This window comes from Arvicola amphibius, chromosome 6, assembly GCF_903992535.2.
Source record: "Arvicola amphibius chromosome 6, mArvAmp1.2, whole genome shotgun sequence".
NCBI lineage: Eukaryota > Metazoa > Chordata > Mammalia > Rodentia > Cricetidae > Arvicola > Arvicola amphibius.
The window spans coordinates 144,943,616-144,971,226 of record NC_052052.2 but is presented as its reverse complement, the minus strand read 5'-3'; the positions used below and the strand labels follow the sequence as shown (position 1 = coordinate 144,971,226).

General features: G+C 38.8%; 2 protein-coding genes across 4 annotated transcripts in view; one reads left to right on the top strand and one right to left on the bottom strand.

Annotated features, from left to right (window-relative positions):
- The window catches only part of LOC119816415 (centromere protein P), a 206,149-nt gene that overhangs the window by 36,483 nt on the left and 142,055 nt on the right, over nucleotides 1-27,611 (bottom strand). The window lies entirely within an intron of this gene.
- Nucleotides 172-27,611, top strand: LOC119816411 (extracellular matrix protein 2-like). 3 transcript variants are annotated; one of them, XM_038333028.2, is made up of 10 exons: nucleotides 172-373; nucleotides 6,621-6,933; nucleotides 10,029-10,217; nucleotides 11,979-12,461; nucleotides 14,078-14,193; nucleotides 15,700-15,835; nucleotides 20,807-20,964; nucleotides 24,754-24,893; nucleotides 25,930-26,256; nucleotides 27,393-27,611. In XM_038333028.2, the coding sequence occupies exons 2-10, from the start codon at nucleotides 6,648-6,650 to the stop codon at nucleotides 27,559-27,561; spliced, it is 2,004 nt and encodes a 667-aa protein (XP_038188956.1). In that variant the 5' UTR covers nucleotides 172-373; nucleotides 6,621-6,647; the 3' UTR covers nucleotides 27,562-27,611. The 3 variants fall into 3 exon arrangements, with proteins under 3 accessions (XP_038188956.1, XP_038188955.1, XP_038188957.1); XM_038333027.2 differs by having other exon boundaries at nucleotides 11,913-12,461; XM_038333029.2 differs by lacking the exon at nucleotides 25,930-26,256 and having other exon boundaries at nucleotides 11,913-12,461.

Sequence of the window (27,611 nt, the reverse complement as noted above, 5' to 3'; positions counted from 1 at the left end):
GACTCTAGTTCTGCCTTTCAGCCTGCAAAGGAAATGTCTCCCCAGCCCCCGCCCAGACGCCCTGCTAAGGAAATGTCTCCCCAACTCCTGCCCGAACTCCCTGCTGATGTTTTCCACTTTTCCTGTGCCTTACAAAAAACTTTCCTTTGGAAACCATTTTCCCTGGTTACTTCTTTGGCTGATTTTTCCACACAAAGAACTGAAGGCATTTATCCCCAAGGGAAGCAGCTATTTTAGATCTGACTAAGGAGTCAGCTAATATTTTCAACTTTCCTTTCTGTTCTTTGTTTTTAAAGAGAGTCTGGTTTTGTTTCACTTTCAGCGGGGGACTTTAAATGACATCAAGCAAAGCCTACTTAGTTTAGATTTCCAGGTAAACATGTTTTAAATCTTAAGTTTCTACTACAGCATGTGGCGTGGTTTTAAATCTGGGTATTTTGTGTGCAAATATGCTGAATCCTTAAAAAAATTGTCTCTGTATTAATAGACTGAAAAGTTAAATGAATGCTTTGTTTTGCTTACTTGCTTCTGTTCGGGATGACTTTGCCCCAGTATCTCAAACGTTAAGGATTATAAACTATTTTCATATGTTTAGATAGGATTATGTGATGAGTAGAATATCAACTAATTTGAAACTTTAATTTTCTCAGTTCTAAAGGAACATAAATATTTCATTAAAGCATTTTCCTCTTTAAGTCGGCTGGATAACATGAAGGATAACTTCATGTGACTTCATAGATAATATTGAAAATTATGGATACTTTTAAAGTTTACTTTAAGAGAAATGAAAAGTATTAATGGAGAAAATAAGCTAATCAGAGCTTATAGATATTCAATTTTTGGATAAATATAAAAGGTCAAAAAGTAAAAGCATTACTTGATAAAAGTGACATTGTGACTAGAGTATCGAGAAACATGGTTATAAAGTTGCTTATTAAATAAAAAGCTAAATTCATTCTATATCCAGTGAATATCAATTAGTATTGAGGGCCATTTCTTTCTTTCTTTCTTTCTTTCTTTCTTTCTTTCTTTCTTTCTTTCTTTTTCTTTTTTTCTTTTTTTTGAGACAGGGTTTCTCTGTAGCTTTGGAGCCTGTCCTGGAACTAGCTTTTGTAGACCAGGCTGGCCTAGAACTCACAGAGATCCGCCTGAGGGCCATGTCTTAAAATATATTTAAACTAGATCCTAAGTTTGATTCAAGTAAGACAGTTTTGTCAATTTATTTCTATAAAATCTATTTAGGTTTCAGGATTAAGTAAAAATGAGTTCATTTGGAACAGGGAGACAAACTAAGAAAGGGGGTCTCAGGATCGCTATCCTGGGAGAGTGTGGCAGCTAGCTAAGCAGACATTTTCTCCTAGCACTCACCCAATTCCTTGACAAGTGGGTGGCTCATAGGAGGCCCAGGGATGGCATAATTCACCTTCATGGAGATCTCTGAAGATTATCTAGAGAGTCTCAGTTCCAGAACTAGATTTTTCATGACCCTCATATATTACACATATGACTGTCAAGAGAAAAAAGTCATTGTACATGTACGCGATACAGAATCTTCATATTGTGTGTCCATCAGGGCCCACTGTCCTATTTAGCAAATCCAGTATTTTTTTTTTGTTTTGTTTTACAAGATAAGGTTTCCATCTGCTCTGCCTCCTGAGTGCTGGGATTAAAAGTGGGCGCCACCACTGCCCGGATAGCAAATCCAGTGTTCCCTGCCTGACCTCCCTTGGCTTACATCTTCATTGCTGCCATTGTTCCTGCTTTCCTACATTACTTCACTATAAGAGTTGACTCCATGCCAGGCGGTGGTGGTGCACGCCTTTAATTCTAGCACTCGGGGAGCAGAGGCAGGCAGATCTCTGTGAGTTGGGGCCAGGCTCCAAAGCTATAGAAAAACCCTGTTTCGAAAAAATAAATAAAAGAAAGAAAGAAAGAAAGAAAGAAAGAAAGAAAGAAAGAAAGAAAGAAAAAAGAGTTGACTTTAGGTGCCACTAAGTTTGTTCCTTCTTTATATTCTGCAAACTACTTTTTCTGAAACTAAAGCAGATCATGAAACTTTAAACATGATCTAATGTCAACGACCTAAAATAATTATTTTCAAATGACTGGAGTACTTATACAAATACCCTGTACCAAAATTTGATGCTGGAGTTAACATCAAGACATCTCCAAGGTTGTTAGCTGCAGAGTTCAGATGATTCATGGGCAAGTCCATGAGGGTGAAACCAGGTAAAGCCTGGTTTAGGAGATTTTATTAGATAAAGCTACATAAAGAACTACTGAGATTCAAGAGGAGAAGCCAAATATACATTGTGCCTTGTCTCTCAAGTTCCTAGAAATAATAGAAGATATGTTAGCAACGTGTGTGTGAGTGTGTGTGTGTGTATGAGAGAGAGAGAGAGAGAGAGAGAGAGAGAGAGAGAGAGAGAGAGAGAGAGAGAGCGCGCACACATGTGCTGGGAAACAAGAAGAGCTCCTTATAAGGCAGAAACTGGAAAGTCATTCAAGGGAAGACAGAATAAATTTAAAGATGAAGAATGGGGCTGGGGATGTTGTTCAGTCTTATGGTACTTGGCTAGCATCTTTAATGCCCTAGGCTTCATTCTTTCATCCCTAGTGTTGGGTAAGAAATGGAGAATGGTGGGATAAATCTTTGAATAAACATGGAAAAGAATTAAGCACAGAGAGTTCATCAGACAAGAAAGGAAGTTTTAGGGTTAAAAAAAATTTAAGGAGGAAAAAGAAATCAATGTTATTCCTCATAGCAAACCTTACAAATGCTAAAGACATACTAAAAAGTAGAACATTTCTACAGGAAGGTAGAATAAAAATGCTTCCTACAAAGGGATGAGAACTGACTCACTTCTCTACAATATTTCAAGAATGGACCAAGTTGGGTATGGTAGCTAACACCTGTCATCCTAACACTTGGAGACAGTGGCAGAACCACCACAAGTTCAAGGTCAGCCTTGTCTACTTTGTTAGCTCTAGGCTAGCAACGTCATATAGCAAGTCCCAGTAACAAAGGAAAACAAAGAATGAGAGAAGAGAAGGAAAATAATCAGCTGGTATCTGAAAAGTATTCAGGGAAAAATTATTTCGCAGCTCTAATTCTAGTTTCAACCAAACAAGATGTTTTCAGACATTTAAGATTCACAATTTTTTTTACCACATCTAAGAGAAAGAAATCCATATTTTTGCAAAGAACTAAAAGTATCTGAAGGCGCTTCCTCTGGCAAGAAAAATGGATCTACTCATCTGCTGAGAACAAATAAGAAGATTAGAAAACAGAACCAGTATTTAGAATAAGACTGAAATCCAGACTGCCTCAGGTCTGAAACTGCTTTGCTTCTGCAAACATCTATGGATTCCAAAAGAGCTTTAAAACAGCTTCACAAGGCTGGGGGAGAAACACAAAACAAATACTAGAGCCAGCAGTAGGGGCAATGAGATTCCTGCTTGTGACATTATCAAAATAAGATCCACAGTGTGATGATATTGGATACAGTGACATCCAACTTCAAATCACTTGATGTATTATTGATAGTGTCTGTAACACGACACTCAAAATGTGAAAACTTTCTCTACACAGAACATACAGCATTCCAGGTCTTAATCTTTCATGAGTGTTTATATACTGTCTGGCATGAATTCAAAAGGCATCAAAGGAAGAGTTGGAAGAACATGACTAAAGTTCTAAAGAAAGATAATAAGCACAAACAAAAAGAGGGTTCTGGAAACTTGATCTTCAGATAGACTTAAAGACAAACATGATTCAATATCCAAAGAGTAGAATATGATGTCAAAAACTGTAGTATAGAATTGAAAATAAAAATAGTTTACTGAAAACTAAAATACAGTAAAAGAAATAAGGAGGCCAACAGATGAATTTAATAAAGCATAAGGCACAGCTGAAGAGAGTATTAATAAGCCAGGTCACTTAGACTTGTGAGAATGAATCATGTGACAACAGAAGAATCAAAATACAAAAAAAAGAGTGACATGGAAGACATAATGAAAAAGTTATCACACAAATGACTGTAGTTCTTAAAGAGTAACGTGCTAACGCATAGACAGATGAGGGCTTAAAAAACAACAATAACAAAACAAAGCAACTCAAATCTGACCAAAAAAATTCAGCATAATTCCAGCACTCGGGAAGCAGAGGAAGGCAGATCTCTGAATTCAAGGCCAGCCTGGTCTACAGAGTGACTTCCAGGACAGTCAGAGCTACACAAAGAACACCTGTCTCAAAAAGCAAGCAAAACAAACAAAAAATCAAAACCAGCATGCACTCATGCTGTATCATGTATCCCAAATGTATCATGAATTCCAAATGAAATAAAATTGAGGAACCACACCTTCTATGTGAGTGGCCAGAAAAAAATGCTATTTTTAAGAAAGTGGTTAGAGTTATGACTTCTCAATTCAACCAACAAAGGAAGGCATGGTGCCATACTCCTGTGATCTCGCGGGAAGCTGAGGAAAAAGGATTAGAAATTTAAGGTCATCCACGATTATCAGTAAGTTTGAGACCAGCCTGGGCTCTAGGAGACCTTGTTTCAAAACAAAACAAAAAGTAGAACCAATAAACAAAAAGATAGGAGTGGTATCTTGAAAATGTTAGCAACTATTAACCTAAAAATCTACCCAGCAGTCAGGCATTGGTGGCACATGCCTTTAATCTCAGCACTGGGGAGGCAGTGGCTGGAGGATCTCTGTGAGCTCAAGGCCAGCCTGGTCTACACAGAGTGAGTTCCGGACAGGCTTCAAAGCTACAGAGAAACCCTGTCTCTTGTTTGTTTTTGAGACAGGGTTTCTCTGTAGCTTTGGAGCCTCTCCTGACACTAGCTCTTGTAGACCAGGCTGGCCTTGAACTCACAAAGATCCTCCTGCCTCTGCCTCCCAAGTGCTGGGATTAAAGACGTACACCACCACTGCCAGGCAGAAACCCTGTCTCAAACAAACTAGAATCTACCCAACAAAAATGTACTTTGAGAATAAAGTATGAAAGCATTTTGAGCTGAAAAAAGGGAGTTGATCTGCAACAGAACTGTACAGAATGAATTACTGTAAGACTTTTTTTTTGGAATGAAAAGGAAAATCTGAATAAAGGTCTGGAGACACAGGAAAGAATGATAAAAAGTACAAGTGTTTAGGAGAGTCTAAGAAAGTGGCTCTCAAATGTGAAGCAGGTTGTTTGATAATGTCTGGAAGTATTCTAGGTTGTCATAACTGGAGAACGTGCTAGTGAATGAGGCCAGGGGGCCCAAATCTTGGTAAGAGGTTCAAAATGTCTGATCTAATTGGTTTTTTGATACAGAGCAATGACAACAATCTTCTTTATTATATAGTTGTTGCTTATTGTGTTTGTACAAGTGTGCAATGTTGTATATGTGAAGGTCAGAGGTTAACTTGGGGAAGTCAGTGCTCACCTTCCATTGTGTGAATTCTTGGGGTCAAACTCATGTTACCAGGATTGATGGTAAGCATCTTTATTCACTAAGCCATCTTGCCTGCCCCCAAAAATAAACAATCATTTCATCATAATCTATAATCTCTATATATGGTATGCTTAACATATATAGAGAATTAAAGTATATGATAAAAACAGCTTTTATGCCAGAAGGGGGTAACTGGAATTAAAGCCATTGAATTGCTCAGAAAGTGGCAAAAGTATAACATTAAGCATAAGTAAATTGCATGTTCCAATCAAATACAGCGATTGTCAGACTGCATTAAAATCCAAAGAGTATATGAAAAGTATACATGGAAAGGCTAAAAGCAAAATGCTACAAAAATGCCAAGCATACATTACCAAAAGAAAGTAGCTGGGGAAATGGCTCAGTGGGTAAAGTGCTTATTGCAAAAGCATGAAATCTTACATCTGTAACTTTAGTGCTAAGGGCATGGTTGGGAGTGGGGAGACAGATCTCCAGATGCTGGCAAGCCAGCAGGGCCAATTTGTGAGCTCTGGGTTCCATGAGAAACCCTGTCTCAAAAGATAAGGTGGAGAGTGACTGAGGAAGTCACCTAGTGTTGATCGTGTTCCTTGATATGCACAGGTGCACACATACACACCTCCCCAACACACCCTAAAAAGAAAAAAATGCTATTTCACAGTCACTTTTATAAAGAATAATCATGCACTGCTCCCCAGCAAAAAACAAAACAAAACAAAAAACCAAAACAAACACAAGTAGCGATGAAAATAACAGAAGAGGTGTGGGTGATACTCTAGCACATAGGTAGTGAGAAGCAGCTGCCCAAACTCTACAGCACTTTAGGAAACAGGGGTCTGCTGCAGCAGGTGTTTGCATTTTACATCTATGGTGGATTCAAGATTACAGTAACTAAGTGAATAGTTAGGACAGAGAACAAATAATCTAAAAAGGGTTAGATATTTATTATTTGACCCTTTATAGAAAATCTTGGCTCAGATCTTGTCTAGAGATATAGATATTCCAAAATCTGATGTGGAAGTAATATTGACCGATTCAGACCACACATCACATTGATACGACTCCCAAAAGCCTGCCTGCTGCTTCATAAGCCAACTAGATCAATTTTCTGAAGTAAAAATGTAGTCACTACTAACTTGAAATTTTGTTTCCTTTTAGAAGTTTGTTGGTGAAAAAAAATCAAAAATGAAGCATGCAGTTTTGTTTTGTCTCATTCTGCTTATCATTTTCCAAACGGATTGTGAACAAAGTGAACAAGGTACTGGGAAGCAGAGGAAGAGGATACATCAGAGAAGACTCAGGAAAAGCTCCTCACTCCACCACAGAGAAAACAGGCAGCTTGGAAATCAGCAAACTGCTGCTGCATCAGAAGCTACATTACCCACTACCAACTCTGACTACAGTGTGGAGGAAAACTTAGAATCCCTTCTAAGTCCTCCTGGAGTAGAATCAAGTTACAATGTGTTACCAGGTAAGAGAATGTATGAGGGGAAAACATCTCCATGAACTGAACTCTCCAAAGGGGGGGGGGGGGGGATTAAGTTTTTGTGCTACCTTTTGATATATAAACACAAATTTTAAAATAACTTTTAAAAGTATTCAAGGGGGCTGGAAAGATGACTCAGCAGTTGGGAGCACTGGCTACTACTCCAGAGGACCCAAATTCAATTCCCAGAACCCACTTGGCAGCTGACAACTGTCTGTGTCTCTGGTTCCAGGGATCTGACATGCTAACAAAGACACACAGGCAGGCAAGACATCAATGCATACAAAATAAAAATAAATATTAAAAAACATTCAAGGAAAATACATAAATTATTGAGAAAAACCTATTTCACAGTATAAAATCATAATTATCATATGGGTACAAGTGATCAAATTAATAATATAAACAATTATGTATCAATTAGTAAAATCCCTTTCACTTATAATAACATCATTTAGAGTAGAAGCCAATCAAATGACTTTGATACAGGGCTATTTAAAGAGTTTCAACACAAGGTTTTGTTAGGTAAAATGGAACAAAAACCACAGAATTTACTTTATACAGAATACTGGTTTTTTTTTTTTTAATTTGTTTTTTCAAGACAGGGTTTCTCTGTGTAACAGCTCTGGCTGTCCTAATGCTTGCTCTGCAAATCAGGCTGGCCTAGGACTCAGAAGTCCACCTACCTCTGCCTCCTGAGTGCTGGAATACTGATTTTTTTGTTGTTCTTGTTTTGTTTTCAAGACAGGGTTTCTTTGTAGCTTTGGAGCCTGTCCTGGAACTAGCTCTTGTAGACCAGGCTGGCCTCAAACTCACAGAGATCCGCCTGCCTCTGCCTCCTGAGTGCTGGGATTAAAGGCGTGCGCCACCACTGCCCAGAGATACTGCCAAAGCTCTCAACTAATTATTTTCTTGAAACTAGCTTTTAATGATTAACAGTTTTCCAAGTTTAGAAGAAAAAAAAGCATATTATAGTTTTATATATATATATACACACACGCATATATATATATTACCATTAAAAATATATATTTGTTACCATTAAATGAAACTTTGAAAAGACAAAAAAATAAAAATCACCACAAAATCCTCTGTAGCCAGTATTTCATACCTTTCAACAAATCCATTAGTCTTATTCTTTCATGAAGTTAACAGAAACAAAATTATATAAAAATAGAAAAATTACACTATATTTGCTAAAAATATAAATGACTGGTGAATCCAATCCAGTGTTAAGAACAAAGATATCTTAGTTAAATGAAAAGCTAGCTTAGTTATAAGAGGAAATTAAAAGCCCCCAAACTAGCATGCGTAATGTGATTTCGCATACTTAACATTCTATTTTAAAATTTATTTTTATTTTTATTCATTATTTGTGTGTGCAAAATATGTGCATGTATGTGGGTGACACATGTTACAGCACATATGTGAAGGTCAGAAGACAACCTTAAGAAGTCAATTTTCTCCTTCCATGGCATGCACCTTTACCACTATGCCATCCTTGCTGGCAAAAATTATTTTGGATGAAAAGTATTTTATTTATTCAAAAATATTTAGGGACTGGAGAGACAACTTAGTGGTGAAGAACTCATAGTGCTCTTGCAGAGGGCTAGAGTTTGGTTCCTAGTACCCATTCTGGGTAGCTCACAACTACCCATAATTCTATTTCTAGGGGATTCTATATTTTATTCTAGTTTCCATGGGCACTGTACTCAAATGTACAAATTTACAAGCAAACACACAGTTAAAAATAAAATATAAAAGTTGCATTTAAAAATCAGCATACAAAGTATTAGGTTTCATTGCGGCACTTTCAAACCTATTTTTGTTGATCCTCTTCTTCCTTTTCCCCCTCTCCCCCTCCCAGGGCACTCACTTATGCTTTCATTTTATATGTGTCCCATCACCTTCCTATTTTTTATAACCTATACCACCACACACACACACACACACACACACACACACACACATATATATACATAAAAATGAAAAGAATTAACATAAGAGAAAATAGACAAAAATAAACAAGACTATATTGGGGCTGAACTGCTTAAGAGCCCTTGCTGCTCTTATAGAAGAACCATGTTCAGTCCCCAGCACCCAAAAAGTGGTTAACAGAAGTCTGCAATTAAGGTTTCAAGGGATGCCTTCTTCTGACTTTTGAGGGCATGGCATGCAAGTGGTATGTATACACACACACACACACGCACACATGCAGGCAAAACATGATCACACATAAAAAATCTTAAAAAATAAAAAGTTATTATATTGAGGTAATTCAGATTCAGAAAGACAAATTACCACATGTTCTCATATGTAGGTCTGATTTACTTTTTTGAGATGGGGAGTTTCACTATGTTGCCTTAAAATCCTAGATCACAAAATCCTCCTGCCTCAGCCTCCTTAGTTGGGACTACAATAGGTACAAGTCACTGTCTTAAATTAAAACCGAAAACACACTGCCAACAAGCTGAGTCAAAACATGTCAAACCTCTACAGTTTTAAGTAAATGAGAAATGATCGGTTTTGAAGGTTGTTTGTCCATTGCCAAAATTTAGCCTATCTTGACAGATAGATACAAGACAGACAGGAAATCCAAAGTCAAGTTATTAGGAGGAGGTCATTCAGCAGCAAAAAGAAGAAACAATGAAAAGTATTTTAGACAGCAAGTCTGTAGGACATTTAATCTGTGCATGCTGTATAGAGATCTCTATTCTCAGGTAGTTGTATCATTTTGACTTTGCATTGTATTTTTTCCATTCATGGATTCTGATAATCGCTGAAAACATTTAAGCATGTGTTCCTGCTAGGCATGGTAGCATGCTTTTTTAAACCTAGCACTCAGGGGGCAGAGGCAGGTGGTTCTCTTATGAGTCTGAGGCCAGCCTGGTCTACAGACAGGACATCCAGCACTATGTAATAGAGTCTCTGTCTCTGTCTCTCTCTCTCTGTCTCTCTCTCCCTCTCTCTCTCTCTCTCTCTGTGTGTGTGTCTCTGTCTGTCTCTCTCTCTCAATCAATCAATCAACCAGACTGTCCATCAGTTAGTCAGTCAATCAAAGTGTTCTCTTTTTCCCCTAGGAAAGAAAGGACACTGCTTTGTAAAGGGAATGATCATGTACAACAAAGCCGTCTGGTCTCCTGAGCCCTGCATCACTTGCCTCTGTTCAAATGGAAGAGTACTTTGTGATGAAACTGTGTGCCACCCCAAGACGTGCCCCTATACCATTAAGCCAGAAGGAGAATGCTGCCCCATCTGTTCTGATGCTGGTATACAATATAAAACAAATCCACAGATAACAGTCTTTAACTATTTGTTTTTATCATTACATTAAGGTCTAAATTATAAACGTAGTCATCAAGGTACTTGAAAAGCAGCTCAGTGCCAACAAACAGAACGATCTAGAAAATGTATTTAGGGCACAGAAAGATTGTGGCTCTATAGTTCGAATTCTTAGACTGAGTCAAGTTGAACCTGATTCTATTTCATGTGTGAATATTATAAGGTTTTAGAGACACAGAAACAGAATTCCTACAATAAACCCTGACTTAGTAATTAGTTCAGGATTTCACTTGGGTATGTCTATATATGCATCATCCTATTAATTATTAATCAATCATCCTATTAATCAAGCTTGTCAGAAGTATACTAATCACTATTATGAGAACAATGAGTGCTTTATAATCAGAGCAAACAAAGCCTCAACCCTCCATCAGCCCACAGGCAGAAAGGATTCCAACAGTGGTCTGAGGAATCCCAACAAAACACAGGTGTGGACTGGGGTGTGGTTTTCTTGGGTGGCACTTCTGTGTAGGAGATGATAGCATGGGTTTCCGTAGATGCTTGCTGACTTGTTCTCAAATGAGATGTATTCCTGAACAAGTGGGGGTGCCCTCTGGAGGTTGGTTTAGGCCTCCTGGAAGGAAGTTTAGCTAGTGACTTATGAAAATAAACAGCTGAAAAGCCGGGTGGTGTGGCACATGCCTTTAATCCCAGCACTCGGGAGACAGAGGCAGGCGGATCTCTGTGAGTTCGAGGCCAGCCTGGTCTACAAGAGCGAGTTCTAGGACGGGCTCCAGATAGAGACATTTTCTCTTGTCAATATCAAGGCAGATTGTTCCCCCCTCCCCCACAGATGACCAGCAGACACACATCTACAAAAGCCTTCTGCCAGGAGGAACTTCAGAGTCTTCAGAAACTGTTCTTTGCTTCACATTGTCAGTTATTTCACTATGGCACTGTACTTTATTTTGAGGAAGGTTCTCACTGTGTAGCTGGGGCTGGCCTGAAACTTGCTGTGTAAGACCAGGCTGGCCTTGAATTCATAGAAATTCCTGTCTCTGTTTCTGCCACCCAAGTGCTGGGATTAAAGACATGAAACAACACTGCTGACCAAAGCATTGTACTTTAAAAACTGTTAGAAGGTGTGCTCATCAAAATTGTCTCTTTGAAGTAAAATACAAGGCTATTATAGGCAAACTTCAGAAATTCTTAGATATTTTTCAAAGGATTTTGAGTCTTCTTGAAATGTAGTTACTTTAGGTAAGGAAACCTAGACACAGAAAGGATTTTAAAAGTTTAAATATGATATCTTTAGCTTCCACTTAACAAATTCCCTCTCTTCTGAGTGTTTTGTTGTGGATGTTAAAGAAAAATTCTTCAAGCCAGGTGGTGGTGGTGGCACACACCTTTAATCGCAATACCTGGGAGTCAGAGACAGGTGGATCTCTGAGTTCGAGGCCAGTCTGGTCTACAGAGCTAGTTCCAGGACAGCCAGGGCTACACAGAGAAACCCTACAAAGGAGAAATAATGTTAGTTAACTTCAAGGAAAAACTTCAACTGCATTTTATCTTTACATAGCCATCAAACAAAGGGAATATTTGTTAACTTCATTTACATTATGGCTTTTTCCATTTATTAACATCATTAATTCACCCATTACTTTATCCTTCTGTGTCATTAGCTTCCTATTCTCTACTCAGTGGTAGAACACTAAATGATAAAACTGAATTTTCTGGTGATTCTTCAGAACAAAGAGAATCCATTAACATGCTTCACAAGCAAGTGAAACCTCCTCAGATGGAAGTGGACCAAGTAGTTATAAAAGAAGCTCTTCGATCTGAGGAGAAAGAAGAAGACATTAAAGAACACATGGAGCACAAGAAAGAAACCTCTGGGCCTACTGCACTTCACAGTGATGAGGAAAGAGTGGAGGGAGAGCTGAGGCTTGAGGAGGAAAGGCGGTCAGCCCGTCAACCACTCAACCAAGGACGAGGGGAGGAAGAGGATGATGATGAGGAGTCTGAAAGGGAAGGAGAAAAGGAAGAGGAGGATGCCATAAGAGGAGATGTGTTCCGAATGTCCCCCAGGTTAATGCCTGGTACTCCAAGAGGCAGGCCTCGCCTGCCTGGAAGCTGTGTCCTGTCCTACAAGACCATCAGCTGCATTCATGCGGCCTTCACCCAGATCCCACCCATAACAGCACCAGAGGTAACAAGCCTGGAGTTGGCTGGTAAGAGATGATGACTTATTTTGGGTTCAGATATAAATGGTGAATTTTACTGCCCTATGAATATTACTTTGATTTAGTAGGAACGTATTTTCATCGTCTTCACACAGATAACTGTGCAGCAGAGATGGGCACAGTGAAGAACGTCTCAGGTTTAGAGAGAACTCTAACCAAATGGTGATTTCCCAATGTGCATTTTAAAAATTAGCATTAATAGGGTACACTTTGTCTATGTGATAAAACATTAACTTATAATGTATAGTTCTACAAGTTTCTACAGAGGTTAAACACTACCACAGTTCAGATCAAGAATATTTTCACCACCCCCCAAATTCCTCTTATCTCCATCTCCTTTAGTTGTTGGCCACCACAGAAACTGACCTGTTTTCTGTGTTTATTGATTTGATTTTTGAGTTTCACTAAATAGAATCACAAGAATCACACAGTAAGTAGCCTTGTAGTTCCACATCTAATGCTTTAAAAATCATTAGTTCATTTTTCTTTATTGCTGAGCAGTGTCCTACTATGTAAATCAGCTAAAGAATGATTTTCTCGTTTACGGCAATTTTGTATGTAGCAGCTAAACATCCATATACAGATGTTTGTGAGGCTCTATACCTTCATTCTTCATTATTCCTAAAAGCAGCACAATGGGCTGAGATATATGGCAACACACTTAAGAAACAACCCAACATGTTCTAAGGTGGTTGTCCCATTGCCGCAAGCAGTTACAGCTATTCCACAACCTCAGCAATTGCATTATCGCTGTTTTCTTTCCTTTAGCCATTTCAATGAGAATGTGGTGACCAGACCTTTTGCCCATGTCTCTATCAGGCTACCAGGCAAAGTTCTGAGTGGTGGAGCTTTAAGATCTCATTTGCATGTTTCCTTCATATTTTTTCATTGCCATTTCCCTGAACTTGGAAACATGATGTTTTTTATATCCAAGAAATCAAAGATCACTCAGTGTCTGTGAATATGTTTCCTTCTCTGTATAAGAAGTACAGGGAGCTGAGTGGTGGTGGCGCACGCCTTTAATCCCAGCACTCGGGAGGCAGAGGCAGAGGGGCAGAGGGGCAGAGGGGCAGAGGGGCAGAGGGGCAGAGGGGCAGAGGGGCAGAGGGGCAGAGGCAGAGGCAGAGGCGGGTGGATTTCTGTGAGTTCTAGGCCAGCCTGGTCTACAGAGTGAGTGCCAGGACAGGCTCCAAAGCTACAGAGAAATCCTGTCTCTTAAAAAAAAAAGTACAGGGAAATGGCAGTGGAAAAATATGAAGGAAACAGTTTCTGTCTAGCCTCACAGAAACACAAACCTCTGTTGTAAATGCATATTGCTACTAGCCTTGTCCAGCCGATTATTGTAGTTATTTTAAGTAGTTTCATTTGAAACTTGAGGTTCTAACCAAGACACACTTTAGACTGTTAAATTGTTTCATTCTAATCTTGCTATTTTTCCAAGTACGCATTTGTTTATATATTGTCCTTGTTCTGAATATTGCTTTCCTTTCCATATAAAGCTCACTCTTAATATTCATGTATACAGAAACATGCACACACATTTAAGTATATATGTACATGTCTATATATGCACATGTTTCTAATACAACTATTGTACATCCTAGAGAATTCAATCATTTCCATTCCGGACGAAGCATTTAATGGATTACCAAATTTGGAAAGGCTTGATCTGAGCAGAAATAATATCACTTCTTCAGGCATAGGTCCAAAAGCATTCAAGGTATACACTTCCATTAATATGTAATAAGATGAATCCTACTGGCTTTAATTGGAGGTGGTGAAGGGAAAAATAAGCAGAAAGGTTTTTATTGTTAATTTTTTTCTACATTAAGTTTCTTCTCTGATGTCCTTAAATTATATCAAGTTTTCTTTTGCTTATAATTTTTTGCTTTACATATGTTAATCATATGGGAAGAGTAGCAACAATAAGATCAGACATAACTAATGTTTTGAATTTAAAGAATAGTTTCTTCCCAGAAAGTGAATATACATTGAAGTCTGGTCTCTTTGGTGTGAAGAATTGTCCAATAATGAGAGAGCATATTTGGGGGCCTCTATTAATATGGTCAGACCAGCAAGGTGACACTTTCTTATTTTTGCACAGTGGACATAATGTGATGGAGAATATTTTGGCAGCAAGAGTTTAAAAACCAAATGAGCTCAATGAAGATTAGCATGAGGTAGATTTGGAGGAGGAATGAAAAAGAAAGGATAGCAAATGTACAAAGAAAACCTTTGAAGAAAACCGATTAGACCGAAAGATCTTTTTTGAAAAAGGAGAAAATACTCATCTAGATCAGGGAATTTCAGGGAAACAAAGATAAAAGCCAAGAGAAGAAAGGTTGATGTGCATAAATGAGATCACATATGCCTTGAAGCCATAAGTAAAGCACACTCTATCTCACTAGGTTAATTTCCCCCCTTTGGATAATATTCTGGGCCCTTGATCTGCCCTTGAAACAAATAACTGGCCTCTTGGATTTTCTCCTAGTTCTCTGGAGTCTATGCAGGCAGATGAGGGGAGGAGGACTCCCAGTGCCTGCTTCATATTCTCCATCTTTCTGATCAAACAACAGATGGCAAAGAGGGTCACAGATCTATCCGATAATTGAGTAAGAGAAAAATATCATAGATTATCCTCTTTTTGATATGGGAATTTTCTGTTCTGGTAAAACTTGGAAATGATTCCTGTGATCCCTGGAGAAATCAATCATTCCACATGGCTTCAGAAAAATCCATTCACTGCAGCTCCCCACTGCTGGCGGTTCAGGACATGCCTGGAATGAGCATGCATTCTAGATGTGGGAACATACTGCGCAGAAAGCCAGCTGTTTGGGTAATCACATATACATATAATCACTTAGTTTTGAAATTTTTTATATTCTTACTACCTAAAACAAGTTTAAAATTTAAGTATTTTCATCATATTCTTCCCCTCTAGGTCCTTTCAGATTCTCTTTTCCTCTCTGCCCATCTGAAAAGTGCTATTTTATAATCAAATTTCTAGCATAAATATTAGTGAAATAGGAAACAACTTTATAAATAACATTAAAATTAATTAGCATTCATACCAGGTTCAAATTTCTGAATTCAGTTAATGAAACTTGTTTATTGCTAAGAAGGTAAAATCTCTGGCCTTACAAAATAAGACTGACCATTCTATGGGAAATAGTGTGAACCAGCTGTGACTGAGAAAAATGGTAACCTTGAGACTTGCTTTTCTAAGGTTTTGAAGAAGTTAATGCGTCTGAACATGGATGGAAATAATTTGGTACACATCCCTTCAGAATTACCATCTACACTAGAAGAACTTAAAATAAATGACAACAATCTCCAGGCCATCGACGAAGAAAGTTTATCAGGTATTTAAATCCTGTGTGTGAGAGTGTGCGCTTTGCAGACCAGAGGTAAACGATGTCAGGTGTTTTCCTCTATCATTTTCTACGGCCTCTTTCTTTTTCTTTTCCTTCCTTTATTCCTTCCTTCCTTCCTTTATTCCTTCCTTCCTTTCCTGTCTTCCCCCCCTTTCTCTCTCTCTGTCTGTCTGTCTGTCTCCCCCCTCCCACCCCCAGACAAGGTCTCTCAGTCTCTCACTGAACTTGGATGACTGGCTAGATTGCCTGGTGAGTAAGTCCACATGATTTGTCTGTTTCTGCTTTCTATAGTTGGAAATTATAGGTACGTCCTTTTACCAGAGTGCTAGGTATCTGAACTCAGGTCCTCATGCTTGAACAGTGAGCACTTTATCCACTGAATAATTTCCCTAGACCAACACTTTTTTAATGATATATATTTTTATAACCATTCTTATTATCCTATATAAATTGATTTATGGTATTGCTAAATGCATAATAAGAAAATTTTAGGTTATTTCACCATTAAGTTGATAAACTAACTTCAATCACTTACCCAATAAATATGTCTCTATTGCCTTTCAATGTCCTGCTGTCTTTAAAATAAAAAAAAAGCCTTAATCAGCACAGTAACTCTCTAACAAGCCCTTAGTATCTGAGGAAGTTCACTAATACTCCCTGAGCACTATGTATTTGGGTGACTCACTGTATTCATATGCATCACTACTTATTTTCCTGTGCTGGAACCTCAGTCCAAGAGTGTGGAAATCCTGTGTAAAGAAGGAATGAGCATGCACTGTGTGTGAAGCAGGGGTGCGGTTATACAGTGGGGGAAGAAATCTCACAGTAGCAGCCTTGGGCAGCTCTGTTCTTAGTTTGTTTGGTTTGTTTTTCGAGACAAGGTTTCTCTGTAACAGCCCTTACTGTCCTGGAACTAGCTCTTGTAGACCAGGCTGGCCTTGAACTCACAGAGATCCAGCTGCCTCTGCCTCCCAAGTGCTGGGATTAAAGGTGTGTGCCACTACCGCCCAGTGACAGTTCTGTTCTTGAGAGTGTGTGAGAGGTGAAGTCCTGCCCACTTCGTACCCCATGATGTAGAAAGTGAAGCTGTTATCACAGCTTGGCTTTCCAATGGACAACTCAGTGAAGCGTGTTTAGACATGCTGGAGTGGACTCTTGCTCTTCTTCCTCTAGTGACATGCAGCTGAAGCTGTCAGATTGCAACTGCACAAAAGTGTCATTTTTGAACAAACCCTTACACCAATGATTAGCTTGTGAATTCCCTTAAAACAAGACTGCCTAATTTTCTTTTTCATTTTCATAACCATCTAGCATTGCTCATGAAGTATAGTGCCCAATATTTTCTGCTAACTGGAGTTGAAAGAGTTATTAAGCAATATTGAAAGAGAACACATACAAAGAAATAAGCAATCCAAATAGTACTTCTGTTAGCTTCCAAGAAACTTCATAGGAGAAAACACTTCCGTTGATGAGAAAAAAACAGTAATTATGAGAATTGCCAAATGTGAGGATTACATAGTTATGGAAACACTCAGTTTCCAGATGGATTTGAATGTGCACATGAAAAACATTAATAAACACAGATTTTGATGGGCTTTGTCATATGGAAAAGACACTGGAAAACAAAGGAACACAGAATTGAGAACAAGGATATAAATAGGCTGTGTAAACTAGGTTTACATTTCTAGCTCTGCTATTAAAATGATACCCTATAAAACCATAAATTACTGATTTTTCTTTTATGAGGCAGGGACTCACTATGTAGTATAAGCTGGCTTTGAGCTTGCAATCTTTCTGTCTCAGCTTTCCAGGTGCTGGATTTAGTCATGAACCACCAAGTCTTACTATATTCTTCCTATTTTGAAGTTTTTCTCATATTTCCATGGAATAGCTTCTCAGCACATGTTGTCCCTCTCAAACAAATAAGTTGTATTTCCAGAGTGTTGATTTGTAGTTCTGGGTGGACTGGCCTACTTCTCTCTTATCTCTATGCACTAAGCACAGAGGAAGTCACATCTTTATGCTGGAAGCCAGGAAAGATCTCTTCTGCTCTCTCACATAAGACATCTTCTGGTACTTACTGGATACCTGCATTCTTTCTTAGTCATGCTGTATATTGGCCCCTGAAGTCTAGATATTCCTTGGCTGAGGCAGGTGCTGGGTTCCCTTGCCTCTGATGAGTTCTGCCACTGTGGATAATAGCTAGCAGGTGAGCCTGCACATGACCTCCCCCAGTGCTGTGACACAGCCTTTCTGTGTGCTGCCTCTAAAAGCCACTGTCCTCTAGTCATCCTTTTCCCACAGCTACTCACTCACCAATGGCTTTTTAGATCACAGGTTCAGAGAAATGGAAAACCAGGAGAAAAGGCATACGAAAGAAAGAGAGGCAGTTGTAGATGCTGCAGGAACTGTAGGCAGGGGGGACTGGGAGTCAAGTGTTGAGGGAGGTGGGTGTACAAGGGCACACATAACTAGTAAAGGAGACCATCTGAGACACTGAATGTGTGCTAGACAGAAAGGGAAGCTCTACCACTCAGGAAGAGTAAAAGGCAGAGGGAGGGGTAGGAGAAAACAGGATGTGCAGAACATTCTTGTCATGCCTCATGACTAGAACAGTCAAACTAAAGTCACATCACCCTGACTGCTTTAGTCCACCAGGAACACTAATATGCCATAGTATTCTACAATGAGCCACTATCTTACCCACAACAAAGGTCTTTTACTTCTATTTTCTTGTTAGGAATCCTTTCAACAGTGACCTCAGATCTAACCTAACTAAAATGTTCTTTACCCCACCTCTCTCTGTCTGTCTCTGTCTCTGTCTCTGTCTCTGTCTCTCTCTCTCTCACACACACACACAGAACAGCACAGGAACACAAAGCATTGTGAATTTGTTGTTTCTCAGGATGTCATGTAACTAACCACTTCTATTGTCCACTTTTCAATAGAAATGTCTATAATTCAAGATCTCTACCTCTATGTTAAAGAAAAGCTGGATCCTTTGCACCTTTAATTTTGGAAATAAGATACAAAGAAACATAATTATGGTTAGTTTCCTGGCTGTCTGCCCTACTTCCTGTAACCCAATCCTTGATTGAAGCTATGTACCACCAGCAGAGTAATCTGTTCTTTTGTGGCTTTTGTCACAGCACCCTGTTTTGTACTTGGGTATATAGAGAATGAAAGCCAGACCTAAATCAAAGGCACAATGGCATCTCCTCTGAACAACAATTTTACCCTGCTGCACATAGTTTACCTAGGATGAGGCCTCCATCCCAGCAGGTTCAAACAGGTCTTTTATCTCCATGTGTTCTTTCTAAATCTCTGTATCCATAAGAGACTATCACTTCTACACCACTCCCATCTATACTGCTTTCTCTAAAAAAAGATAAGGCGTTGATTATCTCTATTTCTCACGAGACTGTCATTGCTGTTGCACAGAACAGGCCTGAGCTGCACAGGGCATTTATTGCAATGCTGATGACAGAGGTTGAGCAGGAAAACATCCCCTACTAGGGGAACCTCTGACTCAGAGGCCCCTGGGTATGTCACTGTTGAGTGGTTCATGCTCTGTCTAACCTAGATGACACCACTCCTGAGGCCAGCAGAAAGAGGGTAGGGAAAAAAAAAAACTTGTTTGTATAAAGGTCTTCCTTGGTAGTTCAGTCTGACTACATGGAGAATTCTGATAATCTTTTCTTAAATAAAACAAAATAAAATCCTTTCATTTGGCTTCACTCTGTGCCAGTAAATGAGTTAACTATGATGGGAATTCACTGCTTTGGTATATTTCTCTTTTCTTTTTCTCCTCCTCTTCTGAGACAGCATCTCATTATAGATGTGGCTGTCCTGGAACATTCCTATGTAGACCAGTGTAGCCTCAAACTCACAGAGATCTGCCTGTCTCTGCCTCCTGAATGCTGGGATTAAAGGTGTGCACCACCACTACATCTGGCACTCTGCTATATTTCTAACCTGCCTGTTGAGAGACTGAAGGTTAGTGAGGACAGTGTTTGTTTCTGTGTTACAGAGAAAGGAATCACCATCCCATTGCCTTTCACATTGTCAATTTATACTTACAGTATGTGCAAATGCTTCCAATGAATGTCACGACACCCTACTCCTTGTCCACTTACTTAAACTCCAAATCTCTGTTTGGCAAGTGTCTTTATCATTGTTACTATTGCTGTGATAAAATACTATTGCCACAGCAACTTGGGAGGAAAGGGTTTATTTGGCTTATGCTTCCACAGTACTGTTTGTTATCGAAGGAAGTCAGGACAGGAATTCAAGAAAGGCAGGAACCTGGAAGCAGGAGCTGATGCAGAGGCCATGGAGGGATGTTGTTTACTGGCCTGCCCTGCCTGCTTTCTTATATAACCTGGGCCCACCAGTCCATGGATGACACCACCTGCAATGGACTGGGCCCTCTCCCATCAATTACTAATTAAGAAAATGCCTTACCAGCTTGTGTTCAGTCTGATCTATGGAGGAATTTTCTCAATTGAGATTCCCGCCTCTTAGATGACTCTAGCTGTGTCAAGTTGACACAAAACCAGCTAGCACAAGGAAAATGGCCTCTAGAGGTGATCCTTACTCTTCCATCTACCTTCTGTTCTTCCTTGTTTCTGCTCCTTATATATATTTGCACCCTTCAACACATGAATTATTTCCCTCATCCATGACTCTTGTCCTGGTATAATTGTGCAGAAGTCATGTATAAAATACTCCGGAAAAGGATTTATGTGGGAAACAAAGATAAAGAAATAACAAATCTCCAAATATACTGATTTTTTTTCAAATGGGTTCTTTCCTCTTTTCACTGTTTCTTCTTTGTGCAGTGCTGGGGCTCCAGTCTAGGTCCCAAGCAAGTGCTCTGCCACTGCACTGAGCTACATCATCAGTCCAAACTACGTGCTTTTAAATTATTCTAATATTCAGATAATTTTATTTTTCTAGACTTAAATCAACTTGTCACCTTAGAATTGGAAGGAAACAATCTCAGTGAAATCAACGTCAATCCGTTAGCTTTCAAATCTTTGAAGAACCTTTCATACCTACGTCTGGGAAAAAACAAATTTAGAATCATACCACAAGGTCTTCCTGCTTCTATTGAGGTACTGATATATTTCTTCTAATATCTGTTTTGTTTTCTGAAACAGGATCCACTATGTAGTTCATGCTGGCCTAGAAATCATGATCCTCCTGCTTCAGCCTCCTAAGTGTTGGAATTGTAGGTGTGTGCCATTACACTGAACTTTAATGTTTTAAATGTATTACATACTATAAAAATATACAAGCATCCTTTAAATATTATTATTGTTGTCAGTGAGAGAGAGAGAGAGACAGAAACGCTCATGAGTACAGGCATATACACATCACAATGTGCATGTGGAAATCAGAGCACAACATTTGGGAGTTGGTTTTCTCTCTTCCACCATGAATTGCTGGCCTCAAATTCAGGTTGTTAGGCTTGTGTGGCAAGCACTTAATATCTACTAATCTGTCTTGTTGGCTCTAAAACAAATATTGTAGAAGACTACTGTAATATATATTAAATTCAATAGAGTTCTGGTGCTAATATACAGAATTCACTATCATCTGAGTATTAGATGCATCTGATAAAATAAAAAATGGAAATCATGACAGCTCTTGATGGGGAAGAGACTGATTAAATTATTCCAATCTAGAACCAGCAAGTTTAATTACTTGTTCCCTGTCCTACTTAGGGTTTCTATTGCTGTGACAAAACACTATGACCAAACCAACTTGGGAAGGAAAGGGTTTATTTTGCTTACATTTCCACAGCACTGTTCATTATTGAAGGAAGTCAGGATAGGAACTCAAGCAGGGTAGGAGCTGATGCAGAGGTCGTGGAGGAGAGCTACTTACTGACTTGCTCCACATGGTTTGGTCAGCCTGCTTTCTTATATATAACACACAGGACCACCAGCCCAGGGATGGCACCACCCACAGTAGGATGGGCCCTTCCCCACCCTACAGGCTTGTCTCCAAGCTGATCTTATAGAGGCAGTTTCTCTCTCTCTCTCTCTCTCTCTCTCTCTCTCTCTCTCTCTCTCTCTCTCTCTCTCTCTCTCTCTCTTCCTCCCTCCCTCCCTCCCTCTCCCTCTCCCTCCCTCCCTCTCCCTCTCCCTCCCCTTCCTGTTTTTTCTCCATGTGTAGCTTTGGCTGTCCTGGAATTCACTCTGTAGAGCAGACTGGCCTGTGACTCACAGAGATCCACCTGCCTCTGCTTTCCAAGCACTGGGATTAAAGGCGTGTGCCACTACTGCCCATCTGGAGGCATTTTCTTAATTGAGGTTCCCTCCTCTCAGATGACTTTAGCTTGTTTCAAATTGACATAAAACTGTCCATCATATCTCCAATTCACAATTTCTGAGTGAAACTATATTATGACCTAATAATAACAGTATGGACCTAAGAATTGTACCAATAAGGTCTGAACTATTTTTATCAACTCTGAAGCTTAGAAATTTTCAGCAGTTCTACCCACAACTGTACTGTATCTAACTTTAGGTTCCAGACCCTGTTCTTATTTCAAACCTTTTGGAGTTCTCTCAGTGGTTCCCAGGAATGGTCTCTCCCCAACAACTGTCAATGCTCATTTCTTAAATTAGGAACATTGAGGTTCAGAGAATCTATACATACAGACCAAGCTGAAACTCAGATTTCCTTATCCGAGCTTGTTTTTTTTTTTTCCCCCACATTCCACGTTCATTCCGCAAGAAGTCAGTACAGAGTTCTTCTAGTCCTATGGTCAGAACAGAGAGCTATCTATTATGATTGCATGCTGTTGTCACACTACCACATTCCTGCTTCTTCCTATTGCTAAAGAGACATAGCTATATAATATATACTGGAATTTACCAGTTTACATCAGAATTACCTGGGTTTTTTTTTTTTTGGTGGTTTTTCAAGACAGGGTTTCTCTGGGTAGTTAGGTAGGTCTGGCTGTCCTAGAACTTGTTCTAGATCAGGCTGGCCTTGAACTCATAGATCTGTCTGCCTTTGCCTCTGGAGTGCTGGGATTAAAGGCATGAGTCACCATGTGTAGGATTTCCCCTCTGTATACTAAGAATTTATTATCCTAGTCTGGGCTTGAACTCTTGATCCTCCTGTTTCTATCTCCCAAGTGTTGAGATTATAGGCGTGTACCACCTCCATGTTCTGCTTTATATGGTATTGGGGATCAAAAACATATTCTAGCCCTCATCTAAATTATTAAGACAAACACTCCTGAACCTATCCTTGACATGCTAATTCTTATTTTTTGTCAGCAAAGTCAGATAACTAAATTATTTTTTAAAGATACAAAATTTTAGAGAGACACAGCTCAACTGGTAACCTAGCTCATGCAAAACCTGACAACTGAGTTTGATCCCTGAGCCCTAAATTGTGGAGATAACTGATAACCCACAAGCTGCCTTCTGATTTCCATACATGTGTCTAGCCACATACACATAAGCACACAAAATAAATGTAATAAAGTTTTTAATATTTTGGTATATGAAACTGGTAAAATACATACATGTGTAACTTAGGTGATAAAAAAAAAATCAATATTCTCCTCCCCATGCCTGAACTTTCTAGCCTGGCTTCTGTCTTTCCAATGGGACCTATTTCCACCAATCGTGGAAATTCTGGGCATACAGTGCACAGCATATGCTATTTGCTAACAGACCAGCCTTACGTCATGGTACAGCTGAAGACTGTTTCATATCAACTTTCTTATAGCTTTAGAGTCTTCAGCATTGGAGTATTCAAGAACCGACTTAAATACTCCTTCCGGGGATTTACTTAGGTTGGAATTTTCTACTTTAAAAGGCTCATGAGGAGGTGAGTCTGAAGTGCCTTTGAGTTTGGAAACCTCTCATGTAATTCATCCCTTAAGTACAGAAGACAATAAAAGCAAAAAGCTAAATGTTCCTTTATGCATTTCTAACAAAAGCCAAAATTAAGTTACAAAAGAAAAATAACCATGGTATGAATAAAAAGTTACATTTAACAAATAAACCAATTCTATTTATGTATTCTAACTATAACCAGAAAAATTAATAATTAAGACCCTTTAGTAAATTTTTTTTTCTAATACCAGAAACTTAATGTTAACTTTACTTTTGAGTAATTAATTATAACTCAAGTCTAAAAACATGACCCTAAAATCATAATAGAAACTATGGAATAGCTGGAAGCTGGTCTGAAGCTAAGGTTCAGCTAGACTGGACCCTCATGCATTCTGGAACCTAGGGTGAGCATTACTCTCTCTGCAGGCCTAACACTGGTGAGCTGTGACTATTTCCACCCATAATTTTCAGTGTTCTGAAACTCAAGTAGCATAATTAATTTTTTTTGTTTTGTTTTTTGAGACAGTTTCTTTGTATAACAGTCATGGCTATCCTGGAACTCGTAGACCAGGAAGATCTCGAACTCAGAGAGATCCTTTCAAGGCCTGGGATTAAAGGCATGTGGTACCACCATGCCCAGCTGAATAATCTAAGTTTTGTTAAGTCGGAAAATTTATACAATCATATGGTATGCTAAACCTTATAACATTATGGCTAAAAAACTAAGTTTACTTGGTTGAAGAGATGGCTTGGTAAAGCGCTTGCCACATAAATGATCCCTAGGCTCAGTAAGAGATCCTGTCTCAAAAACTAAGGTGGAGAGTGACTGAGGAAGATACCTGATACTAACCCCTGTCCTCCACATGCTCCTGCACACATATGTACGCATACTCTGTCTCAAAAACACCGAACAAAAAACTATAAATTCACTAGAAAAAGTGACTTTAAATAATACTAATGTGAATAGTCTATTTTAGTTTCGTGAAATCAGATATCACTGAACGCAAGTGGAAGAGAAATAATATTTTCCCTTATTTATAGGAATTATACCTAGAAAATAATCAAATTGAAGAAATAACTGAAATTTGTTTCAATCATACCAGAAAGATTAATATGATTGTACTACGTTATAATAAAATAGAAGAAAGTCGGATTGCTCCTTTAGCATGGATAAATCAAGAGTAAGTATCTACCACAATTTAACGTTCTTAGCATCCTTTCCCATGGAACAGTTACGCTTAATTACAAAATTTAGCTACTTCACTGAGTTTCCAAACCGCTTATTACATAAATAAGTAGTATTATGACCACTACTGCCTATGGACGTGCTAAGTGCTAAACTATAAAGAAGGGGGGGGAAGTTGGCCCATAACAACGCCTACCTCACAGGTTGTCAGTTTAAATGGCATAATCCTCTGAACACAGAGAGGAGGTTGACACCCCTTTTCTTCATCATTAGATAGAAATGCCAACCTGCAGAGGCCAGGCTTGTCTTCTTCCTACACCATACTGCTTTCTTCTTTGTCCAAACCATTTCTCTATCTCAAGAAGATAGAGAATCAATAGTGTATTTGTATTCTTTAGCAAAGAAGGAATGAATTGAAGGCAAGTCCTGTCTGATATCATGTCCCACGGATATGTCCAAACATAGGATGAATGTTTGTTTATACAAGGATATGCTCCCGAGTTGTTCACAGCGATGAAAAGAGGCTTTGGACCCAACTGGAGGATAATGAAGTCATTTGTGAATAGAGGAATCTTTATTGGATGAAAAGGGCCGGGCAGAAGCCCTTGTAGAGTCAGGGAAAGCTTCTGGAATAAAGCAGGGATCTGACCACATTCCCAGGACTTCCTGGTGCATTAACACTTCCACATTCCTCCATTTCACTCTAATCCCTTTATCTCACCCCAAGTCCCTGATGTGCCACATCAAAAAACAAATAATGAAAGTGCAGGCAGCCCCTACTCCCACCACAAATCAGGAAACATTACTAGAAACAAAGACTACTGGATTTCATTTGATTCAACAAATCAAATTGATTTGATTTGAACTTAATCTCCCCATTTTCCCAAATTATCTGAGTTTTTTCCCACCTGGACTCTGTTGCACACTCCTAGCTAAGAAACAGTGTGGACGTTGGTAAGAATATGAGCTCGGGGGCCAGGAGACAGTCTCCTGAAGTTTCTTATCCTGCTCACTTTTTTTCTTTGTTGCAGAAATCTTGAATCTATCGACTTGTCCTATAACAAGCTTTACCATGTCCCCTCCTATCTACCTAAGTCTCTGCTGCACCTTGTACTAATTGGGAACCAGATTGAACGGATCCCTGGCTATGTTTTTGGCCATATGGAACCTGGCCTGGAGTACTTGTATCTGTCATTTAATAGACTTTCTGATGATGGTGTGGACCTAGTCTCATTCTATGGGGCATATCATTCTCTGAGAGAATTATTTCTGGATCACAATGACTTAAAATCCATACCACCTGGAATACAAGAAATGAAAGCACTACATTTTCTGAGGCTGAACAACAATAAGATTCGGTAAATTTTGGATTTTTCTAGTATCAATTTAAAATTTGGTTGAAAATTTAAATACTCATAGTGTGAACTTTTAGATTTATTTTGAAGAGAAAAACTGGTGCTAATAATTAGATCTGAAGAAAACTAGCAATATTAATAGTTGCTAAAATGGAAAATAAAAATGTGAAGATTCATAATGATTTCCACTTTCATGTTAATTTTGCAAATTTCCATAGTATTAAGTAGAGTATTATTACACAGTATGTAGAGCCTTGGAGACTGACTCATTTAAGGCTATGAAGCAATAAATACACTATATTATAACTCCCCTGTACATAACGTGATCTGGAGAGTACAGTAATTGCTTGAATATTAAGTTTTATGAAGGTAAATTATAAACAAATTTATTGGAACTCAACTTCCTTTACTTTGGGGAATATGTTTCTACATGTTTAATCATTATGCCTGCCAAAGTAGCATGGATGATTAGAAGATTAATCTGGAATGGTATGGGACCAATGTCAGTGGTTCATGCTTGTAAATTCAAGCAATTGAGAGGTGAAGGCAACAAGGATTAGGAGTTAAAGGCCAGCTTTGGCTACACAGCTATATAATAATGGAAGTTCCTGTTTTAAATCAACAATTAGGAAGAACTTCCTCTCTTTGCATGTTGTGACTATGCTCCATTAGAGCCCTCTTACTGCTTCATTTCTCACAGCTGTGTAGATCTGATGATCTACTCTACTGTCTTTTTCCCCACTTTGAGACCGGCATTACTCTATACCAGGCTGGCCTGGAACTGAGTTGAGTAGTGATGACTGTCTTTAAATTTACTGCAATCCCTGAGTACTGGAATTACAAATATGAGTCAACCTATTCTGCCTAACCATTTTAAGAACCAAAACATTTTTTTTTTTTTTTTTGGTTTTTCGAGACAGGGTTTCTCTGTGGCTTTGGAGCCTGTCCTGGAACTAGCTCTTGTAGACCAGGCTGGTCTCGAACTCAGAGATCCGCCTGCCTCTGCCTCCCGAGTGCTGGGATTAAAGGCGTGCGCCACCACCGCCCGGCGAACCAAAACATTTTTAAAAACTTAACTTCTAAATCCTAAAGATGGATTACTTGAACTATTTATAATTTACATATTTATTTTTCTTTAGGAATATTCTTCCTGAACAAATTTGCAATGTTGAAGAAGACGAAGACTCTGCTCTAGAACATCTTCATCTTGAGAACAATTACATTAAAACTAGAGAAATATCCTCTTATGCATTTTCATGCATAAGACTGTATTCAAGTATTGTTCTTAAACCACAAAAGATCAAGTAATTTCAAGTTTTCTTTTGCCATTTATAAATTTTACTCATGCATTAAAATTA